The 27,781-nt window shown below is 24.7% G+C and overlaps 2 protein-coding genes across 2 annotated transcripts in view; both read left to right on the forward strand.

Moving 5' to 3' along the window:
- The first annotated feature begins 3 nt into the window (after nt 1-3).
- On the forward strand, nt 4-12,243 carry LOC145833383 (uncharacterized). The gene is made up of 17 exons (XM_082940562.1): nt 4-72; nt 297-493; nt 2,433-2,558; nt 2,767-2,859; nt 3,091-3,158; nt 3,406-3,508; nt 4,876-5,017; nt 5,248-5,373; nt 5,557-5,659; nt 5,868-5,978; nt 6,377-6,529; nt 6,605-6,802; nt 7,220-7,356; nt 7,795-7,948; nt 11,265-11,391; nt 11,809-11,886; nt 12,119-12,243. Exons 2-17 carry the CDS (start codon nt 394-396, stop codon nt 12,241-12,243), a joined length of 1,944 nt encoding a protein of 647 aa, XP_082796688.1. The 5' UTR covers nt 4-72; nt 297-393.
- Nucleotides 12,244-18,416: 6,173 nt separating this feature from the next.
- Nucleotides 18,417-27,781, forward strand: part of LOC145833384 (dynein axonemal heavy chain 8-like) — a 47,646-nt gene continuing 38,281 nt past the window's right edge. The window contains exons 1-6 of the mRNA XM_082940563.1: nt 18,417-18,585; nt 18,823-19,036; nt 19,131-19,262; nt 19,329-19,355; nt 26,274-26,383; nt 26,438-26,658. Of these exons, the coding sequence (XP_082796689.1) occupies nt 26,304-26,383; nt 26,438-26,658 (301 nt within the window). The 5' untranslated portion in view covers nt 18,417-18,585; nt 18,823-19,036; nt 19,131-19,262; nt 19,329-19,355; nt 26,274-26,303. The remainder of the gene's footprint in view (nt 18,586-18,822; nt 19,037-19,130; nt 19,263-19,328; nt 19,356-26,273; nt 26,384-26,437; nt 26,659-27,781) is intronic.

Here is a 27,781-nt window from a genome sequence, read left to right on the forward strand (position 1 = left end):
TCACAATTTCGTTAAAAAAGAATCAAAAAACAAAAAGCTTGTTTGTCATGAGTTAAACAATTTCACTAACAGGTACTTTAAACGTAGTTTCTTTATGATATGAGTGTAGATTACTTAGGTCTGTTCATTGAAAATTATTAACTATAAGTTTAATATACTTTTAACTATTTTTTTTCTAAATTTAGTTAGTTTTTATGTTTAATATTTTGATGTATAAGACAATTTTTTAATTTTATCCTTTTTTTTTATTTGAAAATATTAAAGTTAAACTTATTTGATGTTTACTTGTTGAACAGACTTAAAACTTGCATAATAGTCAAGGAAAGTTTCAATACATATCTGAACGAATTAAGCGAAAATTATTTCAACCAAAATCTTAATTCAAAAACTTCAATGAAATCTACAACAAGCTCATTAAACATCAAAGATGTTAATAATTTCAACGATTTAACTACATACAATCATGATCATAAACTAAAAAACGTAAAAAGTGGTTAGTAATTTCATAAATCTTTAAATAAAAAACAAAATACATATATTAAACTGATTTAAAACAAACTATTTTTAAAATTTACAGTTTTATAAACTGAAGAAAGATAAAGTTTTAATTAAAATGTTTGTATTTCTTTACAGATACCAGGGCTCGTGCGCGTCAGGCTAAATCAGGCTAAGTCAGGCTAAATCAGTTTTTTTGAAAAAAGTTGAAAAACGTCAGGCTAAATCAGTTTTTTTATTTAAAAATTTGATAATCTCAATTTTTCTCAGTTCAAATGCTTGAAATTTTTTTTTTTAATAGTTGAGAAATCTTTTTAAGATCAGGTTGAGATGTAAATTTATTTCTAAATAAATATTTAGTTATTTGTAAAAATAAATGCTTAACACCTTTTGTTGAATCTCTAAAAACAATTTAAGAATCTTCATTATTTTGTTTTGTGTAGATTATATACTCTTAATTATAAAAATTCATAAAAAAATACAGTTTAAACATTACAGTTTAGTTCAACAATTTAGCTGTTTGTTTGAATTTGTTTACATCAGCTATGTATTTCAGAGCTAAGTTGGTTGAACTGTTTTAATTTCTAGTTAAAGGCTTTATACCAAATACTTTTTAGATTAAAACTCTTAGCAGTTTATTCATATATTTTACTGTATGTTTAAAGTTATTAGAGATATTCACAACACTAAAACTTAGCTTAAATATATAAGTACTAAGTTTTGTGGGAGTACAAATTTTAGGTACAATTAATTTTTCTTTACAAGAACAAAATATTACAGGTTTTTTATTAATTTAAGTGTAAGCTTTTTAAATCTGATACGACATCAACAATCACTGTATTTATTTAGAGTTTAGGGTTTATAATTATACATCAATTTTAAGTATTAGTCAAAATACTACAATAAACATTTTTTACTTATTTTAATACTCGTGTAAGCGTTTCATTTTAAATTTTAATAAAATACAACAATGCACGTTGTTTTATTATTAATCTTCTGGTTGTAATGTTTTTACTTAGTGCTTAATTAAATTGAACAATTGTGTTTAGTAATATATATTAAATTTTTAAACTAGTAATAGATTAGATATAACACTTATTTTAAAACTTATCACTAAATTTGTTATCTTAAGGGCATAGGGGGGTCAATCACCTTTTTCACAATTTAGTCTTATTTTATTGAGTTGTAACTAAGCTATGAGTTGCTTTTTGCAGACTATTAAAGCTCAAAATATTTTTGAGATAAAGCTGGTTGAAGTCGGAGACTACAATAGTACTAATTAAGACCCCCCCAATACCAAAAATGACTTCTAAAGGGGATTTTCCTTACTTTGAAAAAATGTCAGGCTAAATTGGTCTCAGTCAGGCTAAATGAAAATGAATTTGCGCACGAACCCTGAGATACTCTAGAAACACCTTTATGTTTTATCTGTTTACTTACAATTAAAGAAATAAATTTAGATTATATATTGTTTCCTCTATTTGTTATGACTGTAAAAAACACAAAATATGAGGATTGTAGATTTTAAAAGTAAAGGCATTAAGCTTTATAGTCGGCGGAAAAGAACTTTTACCGTAGTTGTTAAAAAAGTCTTAGCAGGCCGCGCAAAAAAAAAATGTACTACTAAAAAAAAAAAAAAAAGACCTTTAATAAGCAAATTTTACTGAAGTAATCAATTTATAAACACTAAAGTACCTAAAACTTAATTAAGAGTTTATTTGAAAATAATCGTTTTAAAAAAATACAACCTCATTTGATCTGCACAAGTTGTTTTTGAGCCGAAAAAACGTCGCTGACAATAGATAACTGCTGGAAGGCTAGGTTTGGCTCAGGCCGTATGTTGCCAACTCATATTCTAGAATATGTCTATATGTTTTTTACTTGAACAGTTTATTCTAAAAATATTTTATTTAAAAGTTTAAACTTTCTTTTTACAGTTGAAATAACCGATGGTACAAGCTTATGTGATGATTTTGAAATAGTAAAAAGTTTAGCATTTGTTACTGAAAAGTTTTATCAACTAACAACAATAATATCTTCATTGCGAGAGTATCATTGTTTTGGTAAGAAATCTTACATAAAATACTTTTTTTTTTTACTTATTCTGTATTGAACAATTTTGATTAGCTTTTTAAGTAAAAAAATAAATATTTTGTATACTGTTTTGAAGTATTTTGTAGAGGAGTTTAACTCTATTTATATTAGTATAACATATTGTAAAGAACAAAATTAAAAAAAGTTTAAAATTATGAAAACTTTAAATGCTTTTAGCAAAAAAGTCATTGAGTTTGCCATGCTTATACAAAGATGCGATTCAATACACACCCAAAGAAAGTTTGAATAACTCTCAAAGTTTATCAAGCAGTAAGTTAAGTTTTAAACAGTTGATAATTTAATGAGTAATAAAAGTTTCAAAAACTTTTTAGTTTCGAATGTTTAATCAAAAATACTAAGATTTTTTTCACAAAACTGTAATCTTCAAAAAATAAGTTATACAAACATCATAATATATTTTACCAGTTATAATTAAAAATTATTTAAAAGACTTTTGTTGAAGTATAGAAATAAACCATTTATAAAATGTTGATGTTTTAGTAAGTTCATCGAGAAGTAGTAATGATGATTATGTGACAGATGATGAGTCTGAAAATTATTTCAATGAGGTAATTTTTAAAATTACTCAAAAATTAATACAAAACTTAATTGTTTTTCTTTCAATATTTTGATGTTTAAAATAATTCTTAAAATTTTTTGTGTACCAAGTAATGTTTTAAATTGGAATTAAGTACTTTAAATAATTTTATTTTATAAAACTCTAACTATATTTTTCCTAACAGTTGCAATTTGTTTAATATAAGTTTTTTTAAATTATTATATTTTTTACTAAAACTTTAATTAAACAAAACATAGGAAAAAATTGATTACGGAGATACTAAAACAAGTAAGGTTTTAAGCACTGAAGAAACTATCAACAATAAGACAATCGAGTTTGCCGCAATTTCAGAAGACTTAAGTAATTGTTTTATTTTAGTATTATAATTTAAAAAATACATAACACGTTCTTAAGTTATAAGATCAGTGTAAAGCGTACAATTGTTATTATATTTATTAGGTTTTAAAAAACTACAGAAAAAGTATAAAAAATATGTAGCAAAATGAATTAATTTATTTTTAATAGTTGTGTTAAAAATACGTCTTTTACTACAAACATAACATATTAATAAATCCGAAACTGATCATTTCCCATCAGTTCATTTCCAAACCGAGTCAATTCCTACTATATAATTTACAAACCGTTCTACTTTTAATTAAATCAGTTGTAATCCGGAATATTTTCTACGTAATCCATACAATTCATTTACCTATCAAGATTCATAAAAATTAAGAACAATAGTTAAAATTAGGCATGAAAACAATGCATACAAAATCTAGGTATTCTATATAAAACTAATATTATTAATTTTCTTTAATTTAATTCTTTATACTTCTACTTCCAAGATTTGGTCTTTCATTTTTTTATAATTAATTCGCTATTTTATAAAACATTTTTAACTAAGTAAATTAGTGCTTGTTAAAATATGGCTGGTTTTTTTATTTTTGAACCGTTTTGAAATTTTTGTCTTAGTGCGAGTTAGTAAAAACAACTGTTGTTTACAGCAGCACTTTTAAGATTTATTTTTATAGTTGCCCCTTTTATGAAAATAAAAAAACTATCGTCCTCAAAAATCATCCAAAAAAACCCAAAACATCTTATGTAAGTTTCAACCTTCTTAAAATTTATTTATCAAACTTTTTTTAGTAATTCATTTCAACCCCAAAAATATCTAGCGTAAGTTAGTTGTTGCAGTCTTAATAGTTATAATTTCCCGGTTTACAAATGTTTCCCAAAATGGGAGTGATATTACCTCCTTTGAGGATACACTAGTTTGCTGTATACTAGATGTAGATCAAAAGTTTCATTTAAAGTTTCATAAGAAAACAACGTTTTACAGTGGTATTAGACGAGCACATATACATAAACGATTTTTTTAAATATAAACTTAGAGACAAAACATTATGGTGTATCAAAAACTCACTATACATTTGCTATGTAAACTTATCAATCAACTTTAAAAGTTGGTATAAATCTAAATATACTGAACAAGTAATATTTTTTAAGACATTTGGTATAATACATCGTACTTAACAGAACTAATTTATTTAAAGTCTAACTTTTTATCGAAAGTTGTTTAAAACCGATATATAGTTGTCGGAATTTATTGTTTTGAGTTATAAAGAAATGATTTACCGTTAAAAAAAACAAAATTTTGTTCTTTAAAATATAGTAAAAAAAAAAATTTTTTGCTAATATGGATAACAAGTTCTTTATTTTTTATCTAGAAAGTCTAATCATATTAAATGAAGATGCTGTAACAACTGTCAATGAAATAGTGGAGCAAAACAACTGCGTTTTGTTTAATAAAGCAAAAGAAAACATTTCATTGAAACTTATGCTTGATAAAAGTCTGGATACTAAAAACGAGTTTGAGTTTCTATTTAAACTACAATAGTTTTAATAACTTTAGTTAAAAATAAATACAGAATGGTGATTAGATTACTACATGGATACAAAGCTTCAAAACTTAAAAAACTTTAAAAACACTAAGACTTATTTATTAAAATTAACTAGACTTTAAGTAAAAAAGTAATATTTGAATTAGAAACCATACTAAGATATATTTTGAATTAATACTATCGACTTATTTAATTTAGGTGGAAAGAAAATATAGAGAACCAAAACTGCCTAATAGATGATATGGATAGCAAAACTGTCGAATACTTAAATATTTTAATTAAAGAAAACAAATATCTCAACACCTCTCTAACATTATTAGAAAGGTTTTTGATTCATTTTTATTAAATTTTTAGTATTAAAAAAGAGTTTATAGTTAATCTTATAATTATGCCAGTTTATTATTTAAGTTAGTAAACTTTTAATGATTAAAAGTAAAAATTTGAAAAATATTGATACTTATTTTTTGAAAACCTTAAAAAAAACTAAACGTGCCTTAATTTCTAAAGTTTTGAACCAATTTCAAAACGACAAAAAATTAAAGAAGCGTTATCAAAAATACACTCTACGTTATATAGTCGATATTATGAAGAACTTCTAAAACTACAAAAAGTTAGTAAAATATCAATTAATATTTTTGCAAAATATAAATGCCTTAACAAAAAAAAAATTTTTTTTTATTTTTGTAAATAAAGTCTTTTATTGCACAAAAAAAAAACGTTTGTTCCTCCTCATCTTAAAATGAAATTTTTAGCTTATACATGCGATATTGTGTTTGAATAAAGCATTTTCAATTAGCAGCTTTTTTTTTGCGTAACAGGTGTATGAAGCAAATAAAACAAACACACCTTTATTGCGTGGTTCTTCACCGGTGTGTGGTGCAATAACATGGGCAAAAAACTTATCTCACCGTGTAGAATCACCTATGAAGGTAAATTTTAGATTAAATTAAAGCAATTTTTTAAACTAACTGTTTAAATGGAAACTCTAAGTTTTGGAAAACTTTAATTCAAAAGTCTATCAAAGTAAATTTTTTGGATTTTTAACACTTTTAATTTACTTTATTGATAAAACAATCATATCAGCAAAATTACTTATTTGAAAAAGTAAGACAAATCTTATAAGAAATAAACAGATTTGAGTTTAAAAGAAGTAGATTTAGATAAAAATATCAAAGCAGTTTCAATTTAAGTTAATATTCTAGTACCAAAACCAGTTATGAAATGACTAGTAAAAATTTTAAATCTATTTAATAATTCTAATTATTATCTTAAAAGAAAATTTGGTGGTTTTTTGAAGACAAAGCACTTTTTAAATTCAAAATTTTAGGTTTTCAGAAGTTTAAGCTATTTGCAACATCATAAAAGGCATGTTTCGACTGTAAAACTTTACAACAAACTTATTTCAACATTAATGACATATGAAACTCTAAATCATCAAAATTGGTTGAAGTCAAATGTAAACTCTTATAAACTTCTGAAAGTAAGGAAATTTATATAAAGTTAACAAGCTAAATTTTTTTTTTTTTTTGTATGTCTTAAATACTTTTAATTTTAGCTACCTGTACTAAAAATTGAAGATGGTCTGTTCAAAGTCAATTCGACGAAAAGCTTCCTATGCATACCTAAAGAAACAACTTTACTGATGAGTTTACAGCTTGACGTTTCACCTTCTCTACTACTGACTGCTAATAAAATTAATACTGTTAAAATTTATTACAAAAAGCTTGAAGAAGTGTTGCAAGATTTTTATAAGGTATGTCATAAAAAATTTCACTTCTAGGTCTTTACTTACAATTTTGTTTAACTTTAAAATTTTTTTCAATGTTTGGACCATATAAAAATTTGAAAAATATAAGTTGTTGTCGTTAAGGTGATAAAGTAGGAAAATAGCTAAGTAAATTAATTTTTTTTAAAGGTTTTATGTAAAAATCTATTTTTGTATACAAGTACTTTTTTAATTATTAATCAACTACATAAATACAAAACTTAACTATAACGTTTTACTAAATCAATTAAGAACTTTCTTAGGTATTGTTTAAATGTTTTGAAATTCTACAAAACGCTTAAATGTTTTGGTTTATTGTATAAGTAACCGTATAAAATAGAAATACTTGAATACCAATAGTTTTTAAAAGTACTTACTTAAAAGTAAAATAGATCAAAATTTTAGGTAAAATCCTCTATACCTACAATTCTTTTTAATTTATTTAAACCTCACATAAGAAAAGTGTCAGAAGATATAGAACCGGGTGTTACAACAGTTACATGGGAAAGCATAAACATTGATGCCTATTTACATAGAATTAGGTTAAAACTTTAAAAGATACATAAGAGTAAAAAATTACTTTGCTTTGCTTTCTTTAGTTTGTGTGCAATTTATACTTAAGTCAACATTTTATAATTAATCAACATTTTTATTAACATTTTTGTTAACATTTTTATTAGGTAATTATGCATATTTTGTTACAAATTTATTTATTCATGAATTACTTTTGAAGCACTGTTTCATTCAGTTAATCAATGATATTAAAGAGATCCTCAGTGTCAGTTTGTTAGCAAAAGCTTATAATCTTAGAAATGAGTGATAACTATTTCACTGAGCTTATACCAATATGACATAAATAGTTTTTTAATTGATAAAAGACTTAGTTTTTTACTTTAATACTTCATACATTTATTTTTCTAAAAGCATAGTAAAAGCTATTAAATAAACTAAAGTTTGAGTACTCTTACTTTAAATTTTAGATCATCAGTAGAACGTCTCCGAAATATTCTTGAAAACGTAAACAAGATACTAGAAGAAAAATACTTTACGGCAACTAAAAACATCAAAAATTACATTTTTATTAATACTAAGTTGTTAAAAGAGAAAAAGTGGACATTAGATAACTTCAAAAAGGTTATATGTGTGGTTTTATTATTTAAATTTAACTATCTTATAATTTTTTTTTTTGATGAAATGTGTTTTTGTTTAACAGTTAATAAAAGAAAAACAAATCAAAATTTTTTTTTTAGAAATATTCTAATTTTATTGAAAAAACAATCTTAGTTGAGAATAGTTTTTGTTAAATTATTAAATATCAACAAAAACACAAACAGGTAATAGATGAGTTTATTGAACAGCGTTCCGACTTTTCATTAGTCATTGTAAAACGTGTGTAAAAAATTTAGAAAATAAGATTATGGTAGTATAAAACCTAAACTTAAAAAAAAATTGATGCAAAGAAAACAAAAACAACTATTTTTAATTTCAACTAGGATAAAGACCTAAATTAAACAGCCAAGTATTAAAACAAGTATTCATATAAATTTTAACAACAAACTTGATAATTTTTTTTAATGGATAATCGGCTTTATAAGTTGTTTTTTATAACTAGATTTATATTGTTTAGACGAGATCGCTCCAGTTATGATGGTAACTAATTTTATTAAAAATTTTTACTTGATGTCATTAATTTTTATTTTTGTTTTGTTGCAAACACTACAGTTTCCAATTTAATAAGAAACAGCTGTTATTACCACTAAGATGTTCTTTTAATATTTTGTACTAAACGTTTTTTTAAAGCATTGAACTTACGGACTACGTAAGTTTAGTTTATGTAGTGTTATGTCTTTATTTGTAGTTATTTATTTATCTTTGTTGTTGTATTAATGAATTTATCGTCTAAAACAACTTCTGAGGTTTATCTTCTAAATTATTTTTAAATAATATTTAATCTTTTATTGAAAGTAGCTTTCAACTTGTTTTACTATTTAATTTTCCTTATTACTGTTGGATAATTTTGTTCTTTTTTCTTTTTTATATCACACCACTAATAAGTTTACCTGAATAGTTATTTATTAAAAACAATTCTTTCAGCTTTAATATTTTCTGAATATAAATAATGTTGTTCGATGAGACTATCTTTACTTTGTTTAAAGTTTTTACTAATAATTACCAAAATAGTTATATCGGGTCACATAATTTTTAAGGTTTGTTTTACAAAATTTATTAAGATTTTTTAGAAGCACAATTACAATGAAATAATTATTTTATAAACAATACTGTGTACTAAATACTAACTGAGAATCCATTTTAATACTATTTTTGATAAAAAATTCAGTTTGTTTTGCTAAAACTATTTGTTTTTAAGCTAAGTAATTAGACCAGAGGTTTCTATCGGTGTGCCAAATCCGACTCGAAGGACCCTAAACAAAAAGATTTTTATCTTTCCAAAATTTTAAATTAAAACTTTAAGTTGTGCTAGTTTTATGTTTTTGGAATACGTTGAAAAAACTTCGTAAGGTTAATGTCACTAGAACGTAGGTAATGTTTGAACGCATCTTTGGTGTTTTAGATATCTTCAAAAAACAAAAGAGAATATTTACGTGGTATCCAATTATTAATTTAACCTTTTTTTTTTTAATAAGTTTAAATTTTTTGATTTTATAATTGAAAGTTTAAGTCGCGCTAATTCCACGTTTTAAGAACATTATGACAAAACTTTGTAAGATTATTATTACCAAACATTTTATAGTATTGTAATGATATTAAAATTCCATATTCTTATTTTAAAGCGGATGTTGTAAACTGTTTTACGCATTTTTCGTGACGTTCTTCCAGTATTAAAAACAAACAATTTTTTATTTTAAGGAGTTAATTTCATTTCAGTGCGTATATATTTGCGTTTGTCTTTCAAATACGCGTTAGTTGCATAGTTATTCCGCGGTACGATCAAGTTACGAATAAGTTCAACGTCTTATTCAAGTTTCGAGAATAAAGAAAACGTCTACATCGCGGAGTTGATGTTAGTATTTATATAACTTTACGATTGTTGATACTTTTATAGATTTTATTTGTGTCGTGATTTAATAGTTTCTTTCTGCAGAACTAAGAATTTTTATTGAAAATAAATTAAATTTCATTTGTTCAAAGTGTGTTTTATTCATAATTTAGGAAATAGTTTTGTAACTTATACTGTTAGTATATTATTTACTTCTCGTAAGTATAGCAGTCAGCAGGTTACTGGAGACCACGTAGTTAAAACATCATTAAATAACCCATTTGGTTAAAGTATTATGACTTTAAGTAAACACTAAATTTAGTTATTGGAAATATAAAGAATATGAATCTCTATTAAACTTAGATGTAAAGTAAAAAATAATCAAATCAAATCAGAGATATCTTAAAATATTAAAAGTAAACACAGGATTTGTACCTTGGTTAAATAAGTTTACTAACATCTAAAGATTTATATTTATATATTTAAGTAGTATAAGTTTTGTATTATAGTGATACCAACACCATATTAAAAGTATGCACTGTTTTCATGTTTGTTAATTTTTTAAGCTGTTGTATATACTTTTAAGATATTTTTCTTATATAAGTCTAGTTTGTTGGTTTGTTTACACAAAGTAAATAAATTGATTTTCTTCTATATTTTCCAATGTCCATAACTTTAATATCCAGTATCTGCAACTTATCTCAGCTTTTTCTATATTGAACAGCTTTAAGATTTCTACATTTTTTTTCAGAACGAGTCCTGTTCCGTAAATGTCCCTCATAACGGGTAAAAAAATGCACAATTTAAAAGACAAATTTAGCAGAGAAACTATTAGCTTTAATATAAAAATTCTTTTATAAACTTTCTTTCTTACTACCTATTTTTTGTCAAGGTGAACTTTTACAGTGTTCGCCCCTAGAAAAAAATTCGCCAATAAACTTTCAGACAAATGAGCTTGCTCCTTTTTTTGTACAAAGTTTCATTATTCTAATAGAAAAACTCAGCATACATTTTCTCATTTTTATTTTCATTTATTGATCTTGAAACTAAACTACCTAATCACAAAACTTTTAGCTTTGTTCGCAAAACATGTCCAGACACTTGGGTCATCTCCGTCACTTCTATTCAACGATGGCTTCCTCTCCGTTTCGAAACTAAATAAATAATTATTTTAGTTATTCTTAAAATCCACATTAAAATATACTGCCTTTATTTTGCTAAATCGCATTGAGGTATGAGCTTATTTTTATAGTTGTATAACTTGATTAACCAAAGTTTATATTTAATTTTGACTATGATTACAGAAGAGTCGAAACTTCCTCCAATAAACTCACCTATTATATGTTTGTGTCGTCATTTCCTTCGTCTTTAAAAATTAGAAAAAGTCTCCCGTGTCCAAATTTTTATCTTTTTTCTTTTTTAAAAGACTATTTTTGTATATTTATTTTACAGACAACGTGCAATATGCTTAAAGAAGCAGTTTTTTACATAAATAGAGAGTTGCAAGCAACAGAGAGTGCGGTTTATGATGTTTTTGCCGTGTTAAGAAGCTCACGAATTAATAGTGCCGAACAACTAAGTGACTATTTTTGTTTAAAAAAATTAATATTCTAATGAATAGAATGAAACTGGTTTAAAAATATTATAACAATATTATTGTACGAAATATCATTTCAAATCAAAGCTTAGTAGCACTTTTTTGTTATAGCCATCGAAACAAACTAGTTTTTTTACAGAAAGCTATAAAATGTGTTTTAACAACATGAAAATTTTCTAAAATGAGTATATTAAAAGTTTTGATTACCGATAATAAAAGTGGTCAAAAATTAAAGGCTTACTTATTATCGTAAAGTGTTAATACAAACTAATTGCTTAGTGAAGAATATTTAATTCTTTAACTGCTATAAAATTTCAACCTAAGAAGATTTATTTTATATTTTTAAGTAATACATTAAAAAAATTTAAGTTTAAACATAAATTCAAATGTGATTTCTAGCATCGTCAGAAAAAGTTTACAGACAAGAGAAATTTCAAAATATTTCTTATCACACGAGTGAAGAATACAAAGTAATAGGTTTAATACTCGTTTAATTTCAAAAAAGAACATCTTGTTTTATGAACAATTAAGCATTAAAGAATACATTTAAAGTATTTTTGTTTAAGTTTTAGGTATTGATTTATTAGCATTGACATCCATAAAATAGAAACTTAATTTATAGTTTAATGTAAAAAGGAAACTTTTGTTACATAATTTTTGATAATGTAATTCTTTAAAAAGTGCAGTAAATTTTAACAAAACTTTACAGATTTCTACTGTGAAAAAACAATTGTCGAAATAAAAAGTTGTATTTCATCGAACATTCAGATATACAGACTATTACTTACATCTAAAAGCGAAGAAAATATAGATTTTTCAGTCAAATTAAGGTAAACAAAATTTTAGAAAAATCAAATACTTAAAAACTTCAACTTTTTAAAGTTATACATGCTTTTTAATTTAAAAACTAAACGTAAACAGTTTTTAGACCTTTTTTTTAAAAATAATTCCTATTTTTATTTTTGCATCATTTAAAGTTAAAAACTTTTATTACTTTTATTATTGAAAAACGAAAAGTTAAACTAAGTAAGTTAAGTTATATTTTTAATTAAAAGAGCATTAAGAAATCCATAGATTTATGTATAAAGTAGCAGAACTTTAAAAAAAATTTGTCTTAATACTTTGTACACTTTTATGTTAAACAACAAACTAAGTTTTTTAGCAAAATTTATAAGACGTATGTATACGTATCGTCTAATTGAGTCGTATATGATAGATTCTTTTATAAATCTTGTAACAATGATTCTTTGTAAAAGTATTGCAGAAACAAGTCAATTATTTTTAAATACATTTAGTAGTCTAAATTTTACAATTAGTCAAGTAAAAAGTTTAAAAAATGTAATTAAATAAATAGTAAAGTTTATGACTAAAATTAAATTTAAGTTATTGATAGTCAGTGATTGTTACAGAAATACTTTTGGCTTTGAACGGGCTAATAAAAAGATTTAAAGGTTCATTAACAACCTTGCTGTCCCTGACTAAATAAAATATGTTTATTTACCAAAGACTTAAGTTATAGTTACTTTAAAAACACTTTTCTTCAAAAAATAGTTACACAATATGGATTTTTCTTTTTATGGGTTTTAGATTCTTAAGAAAACTTAAATAAAACCGAATTATTTTCAAAACTTAATTTTAACTACTTGAATATCATAATTAGACTAAATAAAAAAAAATATTAACAAAATTAAAAATGAAATAAGAAAGCTTGTTAAAAGTTTACTACCAACTAAATAAAAAAAAAAAGACATTTATAATTTGATGAAGCCCGTAGGTTCCATCACCCCAAGTATGTATGGTTTGCCAAAAATACATAAGAAAGAAAAACTTTTGAGACTAATTTTGTCCATAGTTAGCTAGCTCTGCTTGGGTGCACGACTATTTAAATTCGGACAGTTCAAACTCTTAAAAAAAATTGAAAGGGTCACAACTAAAAAAGTTATGTATATTTGTCATATATAAAATACATATGTAGGTCCTATAAATATCTACAAGCCATTTTTTCTTTTTGCAAAACATTAAATATTTTTTGACATATGGCTTAAAAAAATTAAAAACATAGTTATTTTTAGTAACTTTATAAGATCTTAAAAAATATTTAAGATTTTGCGAAAAAAGAAAAAAATGACTTGTAGATATTTATAGGACCTACATATGTATTTTTTATATATGACAAATATACATAACATTTCTAGTTGTGACCCTTTCAATTTTTTTAAGAATTTGAATTGTCCGAACCTTTTAAAGTTAGTGGTGTACAGTTTACATTCAACTCACAAATGTATTTCTAACACGATGGAATAGCCATTAGTTCGCCAACTTTGTCTAATTTTTCACGGATTTTATTGAAAGAAAAGTATCTCTTAATACAAGCTGACTTATTTAATCTCTAAAGTTATTCTAAAGAACTAGTAAACAAAACTATTAATTTATACATTAAAAGTCTAAACAAAATAAAACCAACAGAACCTGCAAAATGAGCTGACACTTTGATATTATTTTATGTAATTAAAACTCGAGAATTGTAGAGAAAAAAATCAATCAATTTATTAGTTAATCTTATCACCGCTGATAAAACCTAGAGGCAAAGATTCGTAATCAAAAAAAAAAAAAAAGTATGGTAGTTTACCAATTTAACTACTTCTGTGAAGATAGTTATATCGGAATGACTTCTAGGCATTTTATTAAGAGGTTAAAGGAGCATATTCAATGGGGAATATTTTTGTAAAAAGCGTAATAAAGAAGTTAAATCTAAAAGAATATTGAACGCTATACAACGATCTGCTTTTGCAAAACACCTAGTTAAGAACCTAAATTTTTCTAGTAATTATAAGTTGAAAAGATTAAAAGCTATTGATAAGTGTTATAACATTTTTGATTTAATTAAAATTAAGGCTATATGTACTGTATTAAGAAAACTTAATTTGTTTAAACATAAAACTTTTTATTATACTATTTTTTTTGTTTTTGTAATTTGTTTTATAAACTATTCTAATGTTTTTATACATTTTTAGTTTGATTTTAAATAAAACTACTTATTTACTAGTTATTACTTTTTGCTCATTAATATCACTTTTACCTTATGACTATATAAGTTGTATTGAAAAAAAAACTATTGCTAGGTTAACAACTGACGAGTTAGCACGAAATATATTTTGTTATGAAGATTGAGTTATATTTTTATCTTTGAAATAAGTTACAAAACTACCGTTTTTCATCTAAAATGGTATTGCATATTAAATAAATAAATACTATAGTCAGATATTTACAACTTTTATACTCAAAAATATTTACGCATAAATTAACGCAAAGGGTTATAGCAAAGTCAAACTGCACAATCAAAAACTTTACAAAGTTTTTGATCTGAAAATCTTGTTTTAATAAACTAAAAATAAATATTTCATAACAATCTGCAGTTACGAAACATCTCTTATAACAACTATTCCTAAACTTAAAGAAATTTACATGCAGCTTGAAATTTTTCTACAGAACATTATAAACTGCATAAAAGGTAAGTGAAAGTTAAATTTTATCGTTTACAAGACTTATAACACTGTTATTTTTGAAGATATAAAGTATTGGAAAAATAAAGATGTGGACTTTTTAAAGAAAATAGAAAAAAACAAAGACTTTAAAGACTTTTATGCTTCAGCAAAAAAATCCTTTACAGAGAATATCAAAGGTATTGCATTAAAATTGTTTTTAATGATAGTATTATTTGGAATATTAGTTTTAAACATAAATTATTTTCTAAATACTATATGTTACAAGCAATATAAACAAACAAAAAATATTTTACTGCTTTTGGTTTAGTTGAAACCTTTTCATCAGTTCGATTAAAATTTTAACACAGTTTAATATAAATTTTAGATATTAGTTTGAAATTCAACTTTATATTAAAATTGTTTTTAACTTGGTCGTATAACAAAAAAATATCTTAAAAAAAAGCATTTAATAATAGCTTAAAACGAAACACAATTATAAAATTAATTCTATTTTTAATAAGATAATAAAAACGATGTTACTTACAATTCAAGTTTTGTTGATAAAAAAAGAGTAAACTGTATATGTTTAAACTACACATCTGTATAAATAAACTTAAACAGAACTTGAAGAAAAAAATAGCAAAACTTTAGATTATTTAAACAATATATTTTTCCATTGGAAAGAAAAGCTAAAAAACGATGGTTTTCAAAATATATTGAACAATGAAACTGAACTTAAGTCGAAGCATCAACAAGTTACTAAAGCTTTTATATTTGAAATAAACTAATGAAAAATAGCTAACATATAAAACTTCAAAACAGTTTTACAATAGAAAAAAGTTCTATTTTTTTTATTAATTTTTTATTCAAAAAAATATCTAAAGATTGTTGTATAACAACATAAACTTTTAACTAAAAGCTAATGTTTTTTTTTTAATATTAAATAGTAGTAAAATAATTTTTACCCTGTTTGTATTTGCTGATAAAAAATTGTTTGAGTATTGGTATCTTTACAAATTTCCAAAGTATTTTTACATTAAAAACATATCTTACGTTTTATCTTCTATTAAAAACTAATTGTCTTTAACTTAAAATTCTGTAAAACAAATACAAAAAATACTTAAAATTTTAACTTTTTTTTTTACTGCAGTTGGAACTGATATCAAAAATTAAAGGTACTTTTGTTAACATTAATGAAATAAGTTTTCATTCTGCAACAATAAGTAGTGACATGTCTGCATTGGAAAGTACTATGAAAGCATTTACGTCGAACTGGAAACATTTGTACTCAAAGGTTAATATATAATTATTTATTGTATTTGTTTTAATTATACAAACTAACACCAGGAAAAATTTATGAAAACGCACTTTAAAATACTTTAATCTTTTAAATTATTTTGTATGTTCTGTGATGTAAAAGTAAAACATTACTAAAATTGTTTTATTTTAACAACGATAATCAGGCACTGATAAAGTGTTGAGTTTGTGAGTTTTATATAAGTAAAAATATATCTCTTTCCAAAAAGAAGACTTTAAAGTAATAAATATTTAATGCAAAACTTATTTACATTTTTTTTTGCGTCTGATACATCATCCTTGATCTATATAAAAATTTTAGTAATAAAATATACTATTTAATAATAATTTTTATTACATAAAACTATTATTTGTAAACAACTTTTCTTTTATTATATCTGACTCTATCTTAATATAAGATAATACTATATTATCAAATAGAAAGCAGTACATTTTAGAGTATTTCTTTTACAAACCTTTATAACTTTTTTAGATTATCTAAGGTTATAAGCGTTTTACAACTGCTTGTTTTATTAATACGTTACATTTTATAGTACGGGTGGGCAAAGTTCGTAATCGACGGGCAAAAAAAAAAAAAAAATAAGTCCTTGGCGGGTCGGATAATTTCAATGTGATTTAATCCACGTAGATTACTAAATTACCTTATTTAATTCGACAAAATACTAATTCTATCTGACTTTTGTTTTACAATATCTTGTTTGAAACTCAAAATTTGGTTTAGCGGGTTAGATTTACATACTCGCTTGCCGGATTCAACTTAAATTGTGAAATCATTAGCGTGCAGTATGTTATCCACCCTATTTTATAGTATTATTTTAAACATCAATAGTTTTTATAGATTAACCAACTACTGTTTATTGTAGTTTATTGAACTTTCCAATAAAGCGATTTCCGATATTAAAATAATTTTTATCATACAATAATTTTGTTTATTTTAGGACAAAATAAAGCAAATACAATTAATATATGTGAAGGTTTAATAGCTTCAACACCTATGTATTTGGGTATAATTTAAATTTGTTCGATAATCATTCTTATATATTAAGGGGTTGCTGCATACTTTTATTCCTTAGTTTAATTAAATCCAGCTGTACTATTTATGCCCTTAATTAAATAAGTTTAAAGTTGAATTTGGCTATAATTTTCCTCAGAAGAGTATAAGAAATAAGTCAGAATTAAAACTATTCTATTTAAAAATAAACTTTGTTTAAAGTAAAAACTTAAATTTTTTAAATTTTTTAATTTACAGTACAGACTCGACTGTAATTTTTTATTTTAAAATACCTGTATTTTTTACCTTATCAAACATAATATTAAAACAGAATCTGCGTGAAAATGCAAAACAACAATTAGTCGTTGCAAAAGACTACTGTGACAAACTGAAGTTTCATTTTGATACTCCGGTGAGTTTTAAATGTAAAAATCAGACAAATTTTAACATATGATTCAATTCATTTATTTACCTACTTTTAATACTATTGGTTCTTAAAATAAGTACGATATTTTAGTTTTGTGAATATACTTACTTCGTCTTAGTATTAAGTTATAAGATTTCTGATATGATTAGAAACTTAAAATAACTGTTTTTTCTACAAAACAGTCTAAAATAGCTCATTTAAAATTAATGTATTTTTAATGTACTTAACAGTTTTATTATTTTGTAAAAATAAGATAATGTAATAACCTTTTTTATTGACTTGTCAAATTCACTTTTTAGGTCAAAACTCTTGAAAGTCTAAATGTTGTCGTAAAAATTTTAGATGAAATGCAAAATATGGAAAACAAAATAGATTCTATTTATACTCCAATAGAACTTAGCTATTTTGATTTGTATAAGTATAAATATACAATACCAAAAAATGAGTTTTTTGAGGTTGTTTAAAAAACCTAGTTGTAGATTCTTAAGATACAAAAAATAAAAACGCTTAAAAATAAAAAGTAAAAACAAAAAGTTGTTGTTTGATAAAAGGTAAACGAAAAAGTAGACTTTCAGTAAAAATAAAGTTAAATTCATAAAAATTAATATTTAGATAGATATATTTAATATATTTTTTGTTTTATTTTAGTTTAATAACATATGTGAAACATTATTACGTAATCTTTATAAATTAAAGCTATATTATAAATCGTTTTATCAACTTAAGGTCAAAAGACTCCGTACAAGTTGGGAGGAAACAATAAAACAAGGAGACAGTTTAAGAAAGGTACTAGTGAAAGAAAGAAGAAGTGAATTTGAACAGCAACTAGACAAGCAATTAAAACAGTTTGTTATCAATATAATAAAGTTTCGAAACAATTTTGATGTTATTAGTCCTGATATTAATGATCTTAACGAAGAAGAAGGTTTAAAAGTTTTAAAGACTTTTAAAGAAAAGTAAGTTCTTTTTTATAGACTTATTGAAGCTAGTTTGTATACAGTTTAAGTTATTTTATTAACATTTTTTTTTTAATATAAATATATAAATGTTATGTAATCTTATGATCTTAGTATATGAAAATAAAATGGAAATAAAAGTTAGTTAAAACAGGTTTAGTCTATTGCAATGATATATTTTAAACTTATCTATATTTAAATTAAATTTTACATAGTTCTTTTTTTTTACAAAAACAGATACGAAAAGTATTTGAAAAATAAAGAAATCTTAAACTCTGTTTTACGATTGTTTGGAGTTTCCCCAAAACACTTTTTAGAACTCGATAATATAAAAGAAGAACTTCATGTTTGTAGCCAACTTTTCGACCTTTCTAGTCGGTTTAAAAAGTTTAATACAAGTTTCCGTAATACATTATGGAAAAAATTAGATCTCAGAACTACAAAACATGTAGTAAGTTGTGTTTGTAACTTAAATGTAAATGATCTTTAAGAGACATCTATAGTATACTTTGTAACTTTTGTTTGTTAAATTTAAATATTTATAGATATTCAAATTTTGGAAAGAATGTTCAAACTTACCGAGTCAGTTAAAAGGAAGAGCTGTTTACTTAAACCTAAAAGATTCCATAAAATTTTATCTAGACGTATTTCCTTTGCTTGAAAATCTCTCTGAAAAAGTAAGAGAAATAACATTTGTTTTACGAATATTAATAGGACTTTTTATAATATAATTTTTTTTTCAGAGACAACTTAACGAACAAGTAATTCCTGTTAGTTTTACTTTTTATTTTATGTAAACTAAGACTTTTTAAACGAGTTATAACAACATAGTTGAGTAAATTGTGACCTCTACTATTGTTTTGATTGCCAAGTTTATTTACATTAATTAGACAATCACAAGTTGAGAGTTTTTATTCTACACAGTGTTTCATGCAAACGCAACGATCACAAACTAAAAGATTTATAAAGTAAGACAGACAAAGCTATATATATTACTTAAGTGCTAACAATCAGCACTAAATGTATTCTAATTAAAACTGTCTGTTAAATTAAGAAAAAATGTCAAAATTATTAATGGCAAATTAAATAATTATTGAAGAACTATAATTCAAGTAATAATGGGAGTCAGATAAAAGTTATATATATATAAAACTTATTAGATATGGTATACAAAATAATATTAAAATACAAATAAATAAATAGAAAATACAAATACGACAAAATTTCAAGCAAAAATGCAATAAACTTATAAAACTTACAAAAACGGACATGAAAATGTTATGATTTTAGATAAAGTTTAGCGAAGTGCCTGTATTTACCAATTAACTCAGCTCTGGAGTTGAGGGATGATTTTTTGTCAGAGAGTGCTATTTCCAATCTTTTTACATTGCACATTATTGTGGAATTATAACTCAAAATAAAGTTTATACAACTAAAATGTTCACTATCTATAGTTGAAACTCTGTTTTGTTATACTCCACTACAATTCTTATTATTAATGATGTAAAATGGACTAGGTAATGTTTAAACATTCACCTAAAGATATCCCCATTCATTCAAACAAAAGTTACTTAATAAAATGATGGACATGACAAGTAAATTTATCAATAGGATTAGACGGAAAATGTTCTGGAATAAAAAGAAGCAAAATACGGACTTTGAAAGATCAAGATCGGATAGTATTACAGTTGACCAATTTAGTTACAACAATAACAAAAATATATTTCACTTAAAGAGAAGTGCCCCCATATAAAGTAAAATTGTAGGCTTTAAAAATGATTCATTTTACTTATGAAAAAATCTAAAGTTTAAGAAAAGCAAATCCAAATACCAAAGTGATCTAATGAAATTAATTAACGAAATAAAAGAAAAGAGAAATATCTTAGTCAAAGCTGACAAAACATCTCACATATACAAAGTTGATATCGATCTTTATAACAAAACACAACTGGATAACATAACTTCGAACTACAAACCTTAAATAACATAAACAACGAAGCGGTAGGAATAATTGCAAAGAATAAAATAAAAGGAAAACATAGAAAACTCACTGATAATAACGCATTCATTTCTTTTAAAGACCATAAGGATAACTTTTCATATAATCTAAAATGCATCCTGAATCCATCAAAATCAAGTATTGGAATAATCAGTGAAGATATTTTAGACGAAATAATCCCTAAAGTTAAAGAAAAAACTAAACTACAAAATATCGATAATGTTATAAAGTGGTTTAATAAAATCAACAAAAGTATAGTCTTTAAAAGGTATTTATTAAAGATTGTGGTGACAAAATTTTAAACGTGTTAGTAAAAAGTGTTTGGAAATGAAAAACTTCTACATAAGCAATCATGAAATAATTAAGTCTGTTAATCATTTAAAAGATAAAATAATCAGAACGCCTGAAAACATTCCTTCATATTTTCTTAAACGTACTATTTATTCCCTAATTCTTCCAATTTCACTGATTTTTAATTGTTCACTAGCTACATCCTCTGTACCAAACCAGTGGAAAGTCTCATATGTCATACCAGTGCACAAAAAAGGTAGTAAGTACAACCCTTTAAACTACAGACCCATTTCTTTGACAAGCAGTTTTTGTAGAATTTTCGAACATATAATTTCTCTAAAAATACTTGATCATCTTTTTTTAAATAAGTTAATTTCATATATACAGTTTGGTTTTCTACCTAATCGATCATCTATTTATCAACTGTTGATTTGCTTACACTCATGGTTGGTTTCATTTCTAAGCAATAATAAGAATAAGTCAACTAAAGTTATTTACACAGACATTCAAAAGGCTTTTGACTCTGTATCCCATTTTAAGCTAATAAAGACTTTAACTCTATACAAAATTCATAAAAGTTTAGTTAGCTGGTTCAAAGAGTTTCTTGAAAACAGAACCCAAAAAGTAGTTATTGGTAACACTTTTTCAGAGTCTTTACCTGTTTTCAGTGGAGTGCCTCAAGAAGGGGTTATTGGCCCACTTTTATTTATAATTTATATCAATGATATAGCTTTAGAAGTAGATGTTGATAGCAACATAAATCTCTTTGCAGACGATACAAAAAATTTTAGCCATTCTAACACAATTCTACAAAAATCTTTGGATAAAATTTATCATTGGCTAAAAGAAATAAAACTAGTTTCAAATCCTAGTAAATGTCAGGTTCTAAACATTCAAAAAATACATCTAGGATCACTTCTGAATTTAGAATAAACAACATAAGGTTACCTTCAACTAAAGTGTTTAAAGATCTGGGAATTTTTATTGCTGAAAACCTAAATTGGAACCACCATATCAATTACGTTTATTAAACTGCATCAACTATTTCTTTTCAAGTTTTAAAGAGTTTTAAATCTACAGATATAAACATTCTAAAAAAAATTTATCTCGTTTACATTCGTCCTAAGTTAGAATACAACACACCAATTTGGTCTCCATACTTAAAGAAAGATATTAACTATCTTGAATCCATTCAAAGAAAATATACAAGAATAGTCTTCAACCGTTGCAACATTTCATACACATCTTATTTTGATAGACTCTCAAAACTTGCTATTAAGTCTTTAGAGTATAGAAGGATTGAGTTTGACTTAATTACTTTTTTCAAACTAATTAATAGTGAAACTACAATTAATTTACAGTCTATTTTTGAACCTCATAAATGTACTTATTTACTGAGAGGTAACAACAGAAAATTTCATGCAGACATAATTTCAATAATAATGTTTTGCATAATTCTTTTTTTTTATCGTTCAGTTGAATTATGAAACAAGCTTCCAAACGAATTAGTTTCTTGTAAAAAAGTTGAGCATTTTCGGTTAAGGTTAAAAAAGTTTGATTTAAATAAATATTTTGTCAGCAAAATTCATAAGTTTTTTTTTTTTGTTATTTCTTCATTAACCACTTGTTGTATTTGTCTAATTTGGTTTAACCTATAGCTTTATTTTATTAGCGGCACCTTTCCTCTGTGAATAACAAAACCTGTTCCTTAATACATACTTAATTGGCCTGTTAAAGTGCTTGGGGCCTTGGGTTTTTAAGTTTTGTTTATAGTCAGTGTTCTCAACATTTATCAGCTATTACGAAAGTCCAACAAACGCTGAGTTATCTGAGTATTAAAGATTTGAAAATAAATATGAAGCAGGCTCTCCTAACAAAAATGGAACACGTTGTTCAGATAAAAGCGGTTCTACTTATACAAATAAAAGTGAAACAAGTTGTATGGATAAAAGTTAAACCAGTTACTCAAATGAAGGCTGAACCAGTTGTTCAAATAATGTGAAGCCAGTTGTTCGAATAAAAGTGAAACCAGTTTTGGAGTGAAACCATTTGTTCGGGTAAAGTTGGAGTAGGATATTGTTGTTCTCTTTTCGGAAGCACCGAAATTATAAATTTTGTGTTATAATTTTTGTGTTTTTATGTTAATTTTAAACTTTAATTTGTTAAACTCAGTTTTTTTTCATTTTTAATGTACAATTTTGGTTTATTTTTGTCTTTTTGTTGTATGTCTTTCTGTATAAGTGGCCTAGGTTTTGATGCCTGGGTCCTTCGTATGACAATAAACTTACAATAATAATAACATTTTAGACGAAATAATCCCTAAAGTTAAAGAAAAAACTAAACTACAAAATATCTATAATCTTATAAAGTGGTTTAATAAAATCAACAACAAAAGTAGTTACACGTTTATAAAATTTGATATAGAGGAGTTCTATCCTAGTATTTCAAAAAACCTGTTACTAATTGTTACTAATTTGAATTTGCAAAGAAATACACGAAAATAACTAGCTCAGACATAGAAATTATACTGCACTCTTGTAAGACAGTTCTTATACATGACAACGAAGTTTGGATCAAAAAGAATGCAAAAGAAGACCTATTCGACGTACCGATGGGAAGTTATCATGGCGCTGAAGTTCGCGAGTTAATCGATTTGTTCCTATTGAAAAATCTTAACCGATTTTTATCTAATTAAAAATTTGGGTTATACTGCAATTATGGACTTTTGATTATTATAAAACGTTCAAAAATAATCATAGAAAAGACAAGAAAGGATATTAAAGTAGTTTTCTCTGAACAAAATTTAAGAATTAAGATCGAATTAGACAGCAGCAAGATAGACTTCTTGGATGTATCACTTGATCTACAGAATTATATATATCATCCCCACAGAAAATCCAACGCGAAAGAAAAATACATAAATATAAACTCTAACCATCCACCAATCGTCAAAAGAGAACTACCTAATATGATACAAAATAGATTATCACCGGTGTCACAAAACAAAACTATATTTAACAAGTACACAGAACCGTACGAGGAAGCGTTAAAAAGCAGTGGCTTTAATAATGTTTTAGAAAACTCAAACCAAAAAGGTGGCATGGCCGGTAGAAAAAGAAAAGAAGAAAAAAAAAGTATTATACTACAACCCCCCATTTAGCTCAACATTAAAAATCAAATTATGAAAAGAATTTTTAAATTAGTAGACAAACACTTTCTTAAAAACGGACCTCTTAATAAAATTCTGAACAGAAACACAAATAAGTTACTCATGTATGCCCAACGTAGAATCCGAAATTACCAAATCAAATCTCAAAATCGTAGAGGAGAGTAAAACCCAGAAGAAAAATAAAACAACTTGCAATTGTAGAATTAGAACCTCATGCCCAGTGGAAGGCAAATTCCTTTTCCAGAGGTGTTATATACAAAGCTACTATCACATATAATAACAAAGAACAGCATCATATTGGATCCACCGCAAGAAACTTTGAAACAAGATACAATGAACATATGCATAGCTTCAGAAACAAAATTCTGAGAAAATCGACGAAACTGAGTTCAGACATTCAGGCCGCCAAGTTCAACAAAGAATTGGTGAAGAAAAACGTTAAATAGAAGATAATGCATAAGATTAATCAACGCAAACCGAGGAAAATTTGCTCTCTGTGCAATGTAGAAAGATTGGAAATAGCATTCGCTGACAAAAAATCATTCCTCAACTCCAAAGCTGAGTTAATTGGTAAATGCAGGCACTTCGCTAGATTTTATTTAAAATCATAACATTATCATGTCCGTATTTGCAAGTTTTATAAGTTTATTGCATTTGTGTTTGTACTTTTATGGTATTTGTATTTTTCCTTTATTTATTCATTTTTATTATTATTTTGTATACCATATCTAATTGTTTTTATTTTATTTATAACTTTTATCTAATTCCCATTATTACTTGAATGATAGCTCTTTAATAATTATTTAATTGGCCATTAAACATTTTGGAATTTTTGTTAGTTTAACAGACTCATTTAAATTAATCAGTTTTAATTAGAATACAATTAGTGCTGATTGTTAGCACTTAATCGTAGTATATATGACTTTGTCTGTCTTACTTTATAAAATTTTTTTAATTGTGATCATTACGTTTGCATGAAACACTGTGTAGAATAAAAACTCTCAACTTGTAAATGTCTAATTAATATTTATTTGTCCCTTTTCAGTTGAGCTCTTTATTGTGGAATTATAACTCACCATAAAGTTAATACAAGTTTATTTAATATACTTCCTTTCATTACACTATTAAATTCTATAACGTTTTAGAAAATAGTTTTAAAAAACTTAAAATGATGGGAGATCAAAAGGAAATAAGTTTGTTTGAATGTAATTGCATCAATGACTTAAAGCAGTGTTTTTAAAAGTACGCATGTGTACCAAGTATTTACACATAAATTAATTCACTGTTCAGATATATTGATAATCAGAGAAAAAAAAATTAAGTTAAGAAAAAAATCTCATTTTATTTTATTTAATCAACGTGTTTTTGGTATTTCTACTTAACTGAAATTATGTATTACTGAATAAAGTACAAAAACAGACTTAAAAATAGTGAATTTTCTAAAAAAAGTTATTACTCAATTAGACTAGTTTGTATAAGAAAATTTCAAAGTGATATATTGTACACAGCTTCAAAAACTTTTAGAGCCACTAACTTAAAGTACTTGATTTATTAATACTGACGGCATGTATCTAAAAATAACTTTATAACACAGTTTTACAGAGTCTAAAAAAAATAAGTACTTTAAAAACCGAAATTTTTAGTTTTTGATGTGATTTTTAACTGAAACACAAACATAAACTATGTATCATAACATTATTATACCAATGAGATCAAACTACTAAAAAATATTGATGCATATACTGTTTAATAAATAAAATATAGTTATATAAAATTTGTTATAGAATTTTATTTTTTCTTGAAAAATATGTATACAAAATACAGCTAAAAATACTTTTAAACTGTTACGATTATAAATGAATTATTCTAGCTAAACAAAAATCTAGCCGAATAACGTCACATATGTTATTTATTAGTTATCAAACAATATACATATATGTACTAATTTGTTTTGTTTAGTACACTGTGCTTTTTATTGTTGATATACAGTTTTTTTAGTTTGTGTTTTTAGTTTCAAAACAAACAGTTACATTTAATCTCTTCTATAAATTATGTTCTTTTAAGTACTTATGTTTTCAAACTTCGTATAAATAAGCTTTAAAAAAAAGCACAACGAAGAACCGTAAGTTTACACAAACTAGGTTTTTTTTTAAATTTAGTTGTAGTTTCTTTTTTTATTTATAAGGTTTAATAATGCTACTTATTAACTATTTTCAAACAAAATTTTAGAAAATTCGCAGTCGTCATTGGCTGTTGATTATGGAAATAACCAAACACAAGTTTCAATTAGAAGCTGATTATTTCAAAATCGGCGATCTATTAACTTCTGGATTACTACAGTGAGTTGATGGAAATATTAAAAGTATGCATTTATTGAAATATAAATCTTACAGACATGAAGCTTCTATTCAAAAAATTTATCAAGTAGCATCAAAAGAACTAGAACTTGAGATAAAAATAAAATTAATTGAAGAAAGGTGGGGAGAGAGTATTTTAAAAACTGAATTGTACGAAAACAGTTATTTTATACAACAAAAAAGCTGTAATTTTATATTAGAAAAACTCGAAGAGGACCTTACTACACTTGCAACTTTATTAACTTCCAAATATATAGGTTGGATATAAAAACCTTTTGAAAGTTTGTATAAGAAAGGTGTATCAATTAAATTGGTAAAACCAAAGTTTTTAACTAAAAAGTAAATGTTAAAGTACAACTTTAATTGCTAGTCCTACTAACATTAAAAATTAGTATGATTTTTAAGATATATAAGTTAACTGAAAATCATCTTTTAAAAAAACATAAATTATATACATATGAAAAATTAATTCTGTTTCTCATGCTAGTCAAGGTTTCTTTTATAATTTAATATTTACTTCAATTTATATATCTAAGATAAAAATTTAGTCTTAATTTAGAGAGAGAACTAAATTTCCCTTATCTTTGTAGTTCGGTTCCATGTTCGGCTACAACCAGATGAAACTACGTATTTTATCAATCTAGTTTTAATGCCTATTTTTAACAAAACTTTTTTCCTACATACATTTTTTAATTTTAAAATTTAGATACACAAATGAAAAGTTTCATACGATTTTGAGTTTCCTGAACTTAAATTTTAATGTAACTACTTATTCATACGTTCATGACATACCCAACATTTTTCTTTCAGAGTGCTAGCTAGCTCAATCTTAAGTTTTAAAAATAACTTTATCTACACCAAAACTGATACATTCATTATATGATACTCCCATTACGCTGACAAATATACTTACTTCTTTTCCAATAATATATGAATGCGTTAATTAAAAAAAAATAATTGACGTTTTCTGCTGTTGGCGTACATAAATTAATTGTTATTCTGAAAAAAAAAAAAAATTTAATTTAGAACAAACTAGTCTTGATTTTTTTTTTAGAAAATAAGAAAAGTGTAATTAAAATCGTAAATTGTTTAATTGTAACTATTTTGTAATACAATAAATACTGTATCGAAAGTATTAAGAAGTTTAAGAACAGTTTTAACAATTTTAATATTTTTGACATAGTTTCACTTTAAGAAATTAGTACTCTTACTAACTAACGTTGCAGTTTAATCTTAGTATATGAAAGATAACAAATATTGATCTCATTTGAAAAAGCCTAGAAATAAGAAAGATTTAAAACAGCAATAGTTAGAATTGTTGCGTTTAGCTGAATAAACATTTTCTTTATAATTTAAAACAAAATTGTAACCTAAGCTGAA

The sequence above is a fragment of the Thalia democratica genome, chromosome 4 (assembly GCF_965202585.1).
Source record: "Thalia democratica chromosome 4, ktThaDemo2.hap1.1, whole genome shotgun sequence".
In the NCBI taxonomy this organism is placed as follows: Eukaryota; Metazoa; Chordata; class Thaliacea; order Salpida; family Salpidae; genus Thalia; species Thalia democratica.

Coding starts and splice junctions, on each gene's coding strand:
- LOC145833383 (XM_082940562.1), top strand. CDS start 394: ATGAAATCTACAACAAGCTCATTAAACATCAAAGATGTTAATAATTTC. Junction 3,159..3,405: donor CTGAAAATTATTTCAATGAG/GTAATTTTTAAA, acceptor AACAAAACATAG/GAAAAAATTGATTACGGAGA. Junction 7,357..7,794: donor GCCTATTTACATAGAATTAG/GTTAAAACTTTA, acceptor TTTAAATTTTAG/ATCATCAGTAGAACGTCTCC.